Raw genomic sequence first — 6000 nt, 5'->3', positions numbered from 1 at the left:
CTGACGCATGACACAATATTATTTCAACTTAAAAACTGCTCTTTTCCCAAGTTTTTTTTTATGAGTTAAATTGGGCTTTATGTGCCCACTAATTGTCAGCTTCTTATTTTTACGTATTCTGTCACAGACTTAGATGTCCTGGTGCGGCAATTTAGCTGTTTGCTGAATGTCGATTAAAAGTACCCTGAGACTATTGCTTAATTGGTTTCACCTCTTGGGGACACTTCGTCGGGTCTTGCCAGTGATCTGCACGTACCCTCCGCCCCTCCCTCCCCAACTCTGCCCTCCTCCCGGCACAGCCACCCCCCTCAGCCCCAATGGAGCCAAGAATGTAGGAGGGTTTCAGCCAGTGTGTGGGATTTAGCTCGTCAGAAGCTCAGGGTCACCTCCACACCCTCTCACTTTGAAATGGACCCCTGGTGGCAGCTCCTGGGAGAGCCCAGTGATGTCTCTATCAGCCTGTCAAAAGAGATAGCCCGGGGCTCCACCAGGTCCCCCTGAGCCAATCAAACTCTTCACAAAGCACAGATGGATGCTCTTTCACCAGCGTGCTACTGCTGAGGAGGGGGGCACCCGGCCGTGATGCTCAGTCCCCCAATCAGTAAGAACAAACTCCCATCGGTGGGGTCCAAGCCTCAGTTCAGCCCAACTTCAGTTCTAACTATGTATATTTTAAAAGAGGACTTGCCATTTGTCTACTATCAGACAGAGAGCAGTTAAAGGAGGAAACTTTATGTCTTTAACTGCTTCTGATGTAGACAATCTCGTCTACTGAATCAATGCTTTGATATATTGATGCTTCAATATTTTGAAGGAAACTGTCACAAATGTTTTGAAAAATCAAAATGGTGAAAGGTGTCAATAATTGATATTTTGAATGCAAACTTAATATGGAGGAGAAAATTGATAGAGGTCATACTACATCGCTCTACTTGAAAAAAACTATTGTGGGAAGATGGAAAAACCTGCGTATGTGTGTGTGTAGCCATTAGATAGGCCAGGTGATTTTAGTGGAAATGTAAAGCACTAAGTGCTGAGGATGGAGAGAGCACTCTATGTGAGATGAGCTCTTTCTCTCTCATCTGGACCCTGTTATTGTGAGAAGGCAACAAAGCAATGCATTAGGAAGCACACTGGAGCCACACAGCTTTGATGTGAGCTCGGTAACCAAGGCGCAGCGGTGGCCGGTGTGTGAGCTCTGTTCCAATGGCTGTGTTGTGTAATCAGATGTGTTTACTGTGTATTCAAGTAAAGAAGTGGTGTAATCCATCCTCACTAGAGTGCAGTTATTGAAAACACCCGGGCAAAAACAAGAGCTCAAACTGATCAAGATTCTTTATTCAGGATTCTTGCAAATTCTCCATTTGATGATGCAGACACGATACTGAGTACAAATAAAACTCTCAAATTAATCAGTCTAAGATACACTGACATAGAAACTTTGCTTAAAAAAATGAAGTCAGCTGAAAAATAATACACATAAATATACATTTGCTGCTGAGATAAGATAAAGAAAGCTGACAGCATTATATTATGTACATTAAATCCTTACCTCACACAGAAAAGCAACATTCAGAACTGGCCAAACATTTTAAATGTGCGACATAACATATTATTTTGATTATTATTTACAAATCAGTTGTGATTTATAAGACCTTTTGACCTATAATTACATTTGGAAATGGAAAAATAAGAAATATTACCATAGTTTGTTTTCCATAAACTTAAGCTTGTATTAACTTTACCTGAAGGCAAATTTCTCAGTTTCACCAAAGTCAAAAACAAAGTATAACTGCGGTGGTCTAAGGTAAGCCAAACCCAATGCTTTTCATTCCTTTTCTAAATGATATCCAAAGATGAAGGCTGGGGCTCGCAGCGCTCTCTTTTCTTTACCTCCAGGCTTGTGATTGACAGCGCCATGTGCTGCCCTCCTAGCCGCTGCAGTTCACAGCCTCTGTCAGGGGGGTGGCAAACACACAAGCCAGAGAGCGGCTGGCTGCCCCTCAGCAGCAGGGGGCAGAGTTATGGTGGTACTGTGGGGTGCGTGGGGTCATGGGCTCTGCTGGCACTGGAGCACTGCTGTCAGGTGGACTGCGTCGTGCCGTATTCAAAAGGAGACCAGCCTTTCATCCAGCGTGTCCACGAAGCTTACTTTTTCTTCCGCGGCTGGCTCTGGCTGGTGGGCGCTCTCAGAGCGCTGTACTGCACCTGTAAAAACAAACAGGAGTTTGGTCAGAGGCAGGTAATCCGAGCTCAGTGGAGCGCACGGTAATGGCTCCCCTGAGGAGAGCTGGTGCAGGGGAAAGCGAGGCGGGCTCGCCTGTAATGAATCATTTTTTAAACACAGGAGCAGAGGGGATTAATCACAGGGAGGAAGGATTTGAAGAGTCAAGGGTTCCGTACCAGTGTACGCCCCCCTCATTCTGCACCACAATCACAATATTAGAAACAGACATCAACTGTTGAGATGACCTGCCAGGCCAGTGAGGGAGTTGCAAACTGCATAATCACTCACTTTAAGTTATGTCCCCTAAAGAAAACTTTGTTAAAGCCTGAGAAAAGCATAAATTACATTGTTTAAGTTACCAACATCGTTGACGTGCCACTTTCACAGCTTCACAGACCCTTGGTGTGACTTTGATTTCTTCAGCAAAAAACACGACCTGACATGTGACATCTGAACTTACAACCTTGTTGGGTTTTTTTCTGTGACTTGCATCTGTAGAATTAAGCTCAAGATAGATTTCCTTTTCAAGAGCCCGCTTGATGTCAAATGGATTTACAAAATAAATGTATGTTGTGGAATCATGTTCTCTTTGACATTCCCAAAATGTGATTCAATTGTCCGTATTTTTTTTTTCCAAAACTGCCACCGCAATCCAAAGAGGACTGATCATAGGCTAAAGTGAAAAGGAGAAGAGCTGGAATTTGAAAAACTTGCTTTTGAAGCATGCTTGCTGAGCTCAAACAATACGGAGAATCTGTTGAATAAAGGTAAGAACTCTATGCTAATTAGCTGGTCTCCATTATTAGAATGGGAGATGGAATGTGGGAACAAAGTGACTGCCTCCTGCATCAGAACATGAAACTGTCCTCAGAACTGACAGATGCTTCTTATTTCAGGACAGACACACTGTTGTCAGAAGTCTCCGTTTGAGGCAGACTTTGTAGATGTGCACAGGCACTAATTGCCAAGTCACATTTGCAAGAAAGACAGGAGTCAATTTTCAGCCTTTGTGGTGTTTTTGTGTCCACACCTATCTGAGGATTGAAGTTCTAAGTCAACAAAAACAAAATATGTGGTCTATTGTTTTGGGTCTCCTGTGTATATGATGTTAAGGTTATTTTTTTTCACAGTACATAATGAAACGTACTTATGATGAATCTTAAGGGTGTTTTGTTTTTTATGATTGGAGCTATTTTTTAAGATGTAGTTTCTCTTTTAAACCGGGCTAAAAAGTATTGTTTCCAGGAGATTTGAAAGTGAGTCATTTTCAAAGCTCAAACATTGTATCCCAATGGGGAAGAAGACATACAAAGGATTCCGAATCAAAAATGTATTCACCACCTTGTTTTGCCAACTCAGTCAGCCAAATCTCAAACAACACAGGCTCCCTCCAACATCACAGAGAAGTCAGGAATGGCTTGCTGCAGGAGGACATCAAGGGTGCAGCAGAGAAACAGACTGGGGTGAGAGTGTCTTTCCAGATCCAGACTGTCAGGATTTCTCGCTGAATTCCGTCTGGCGAGTTACCTGGGAGATGAAGGCACTGTGTGGCACTTCATTTCCTGGCCCGAGCAAAATTCTCAGTCAGAGAACGGCGAGCACCCAGCGCCACTTACAACGCCCTGACAGCTCTCCTCGGCTCTGTGATGTAAATGCAAATGACATATCAGCCACGGCTAATATGTAATCACATATGGCACCCAGCAAGACGACTGGGGCTCACGACTACATTAATTGACTCCACCACCCTGAAGTGACTGAGGCCACATCAGAGTTTCCGTGCTGACACAACAGCCAGAGACGTCAGGAGCCCTCTGCCGGCCCTCGGCCAATCAGCGGCTTTAATGTCACAGCGCTTCAATCAGACGGACAAAAATTGCTAATAACGGGACGAGGCTGCAGCAATATGGCTGAGGACGGATCTGAGCAATCTCCTCACTCGGGCGCTACGGCGACTACATGGAGCTGCACTGAGGAATAATTGGGCCAGAGCTGCTTTAAAGGCGAGAGTCCATTAATAATCAAACAAAGCCAGAGGATATATTTCTGCAACACTTGGGAATTCTGGTACAGCAAATAATGCAGACATCTTTGGGGAATTCCCTCCCTATCTGTATGTAAAATTGGACCCTTACCTTTTGAACATCAGAAGGCACCCTCTTGAGGAAATTCAGTATTTCATTATTGTCAATAGTATATGGGTTGCGCAGCTTCTTGGTAAATTTGTTAACGCCTGTGAAAACAAGAACACATTAATAAATAAAGGTGTCATACCAACCAGCATATTTTTACATTGCAGATAATAATTATAATAATAATAAAAAGAGTTGTGTAACTCTATCTGTACACAGTGTAGGGTTCCCACCAGGGTATCACTAACTGCATTATGTGATGCTGTTTCAATTGATCCTTCTCAGCCAAACTGAATTCAAGCTAAATCAATACAATGGAGACAACCGTGGATAATAATGCTCACTCTGCTTTGAGAAACAGGCGCACATTCATGACAACTTTTCCTCACTTTTGTTTGCTTCAATCTGATCATTCCTAGCACATCTATATTTACTTTGCACATGGCTGCATACCACAGAGAAAAGAATATCTCTGGGGTCTTGTAATGGGACCATTATATTCACAGCTTGGTACTGCCTGTACCTCAACATGCAGACAAAGAACCTAAGGACTTAAATATGTGCAAGCAACTTGAAAGGCTTGCCTTGCAACCACAGAGATGGGGGTTAACTGGGGAGGCAGAGGAGTGTCTCAGACTGTGCGTTTTTTGTTTGATATGATGGTTTTTTGGTATTGATTGTGTTGAAGGCAGTGTGGAAGTACAGTGGTTGTGGGCTTACAGCTGGAGGAGGAGAGCCTGTTAAGGGCAGCGTATCTCCCTGACCACTGAGATGACTGTCTATTCTGTATGACTACAGCAGATAATGAGAGGCTAGACCAGGAGCCTACAGACTGCCCAAGGACATCATGTATTATATACAGCTTGCTACTCTACCTCTGCTTTGTTTTCACACAAACCCTAGGCCTCGCCTCTGCTGGGCTCTGCTACATCAGCCCACACTGAGCAGAGCAAACCTCTGCAGCTGTCTGATCTCAGTGCATCTGCAGAGGTGTAGGGATGGCAGAGTTCTTACATTACTGTACTTCATTAAATCCTGGGTTTCCAGTTCGGAAGATTGAATAAGAGCAGTGTTTTGCAACAGCGAGATAGGCGGCAATTTGTAGACAATTTGCAAGGATGTTCGTAGTAATCGTAGTAATGAAGGATCTATCGAGTAAAAGAAAGTAGGAGTTTGTAAGCTTTTGCTATTTTGTCAGTTTTAAGTTGCGCCTTTTTTTTATATTTACCATTTTAAGAATAAAATGTGTGTTTGTAGATGTAGAACTTACCCCATATCAGCACTATATATCGCAGTGGGACCAAATATAATAGCGCTGTTGCCACGAACAGCACCAAGCAGGCCAGGCACGACAAGAACGGGACAGACCAGTTGAAGATACTGTGAAAGAATAATCGAATCAGATTAATTTGAAGTTCTATAGAAAAAAAAAATCTTTTCAAATAAAAATGCTTTGTAGGACAAATATAAAATCATCAAATTACTTTCTGATTCGCTCTCCGATGTTTGCAAGTTCCTCCAAAGCGTTCTGGACAGCCAAGACTACTTCCTGCACCATATGTATCTTATCCATCAGACCCTTTTTGCCGGATTCCTAAAAAAGAAAAGAAAAAACGCACAGACACACTGATGAGGTACACT

General features: G+C 43.1%; 1 protein-coding gene across 3 annotated transcripts in view; it reads right to left on the bottom strand.

The window, feature by feature from the left end:
* Nucleotides 1-1317: 1317 nt before the first annotated feature.
* Nucleotides 1318-6000, bottom strand: part of mctp2a (multiple C2 domains, transmembrane 2a) — a 35315-nt gene continuing 30632 nt past the window's right edge. For all 3 annotated transcript variants that reach the window (XM_084363271.1, XM_084363272.1, XM_084363273.1), the window contains exons 20-23: nt 5844-5953; nt 5630-5739; nt 4363-4460; nt 1318-2208 (exon numbers count right to left, since the gene is read on the bottom strand). In XM_084363271.1, the coding sequence (XP_084219397.1) occupies nt 2149-2208; nt 4363-4460; nt 5630-5739; nt 5844-5953 (378 nt within the window). In that variant the 3' untranslated portion in view covers nt 1318-2148. The remainder of the gene's footprint in view (nt 2209-4362; nt 4461-5629; nt 5740-5843; nt 5954-6000) is intronic.

The sequence above is a fragment of the Pagrus pagrus genome (assembly GCF_965226575.1).
Source record: "Pagrus pagrus genome assembly, chromosome: 10".
In the NCBI taxonomy this organism is placed as follows: domain Eukaryota; kingdom Metazoa; phylum Chordata; class Actinopteri; order Spariformes; family Sparidae; genus Pagrus; species Pagrus pagrus.
The sequence above is the reverse complement of the archived record's forward strand: the minus strand, read 5'-3'. Positions and strand labels throughout refer to the sequence as shown.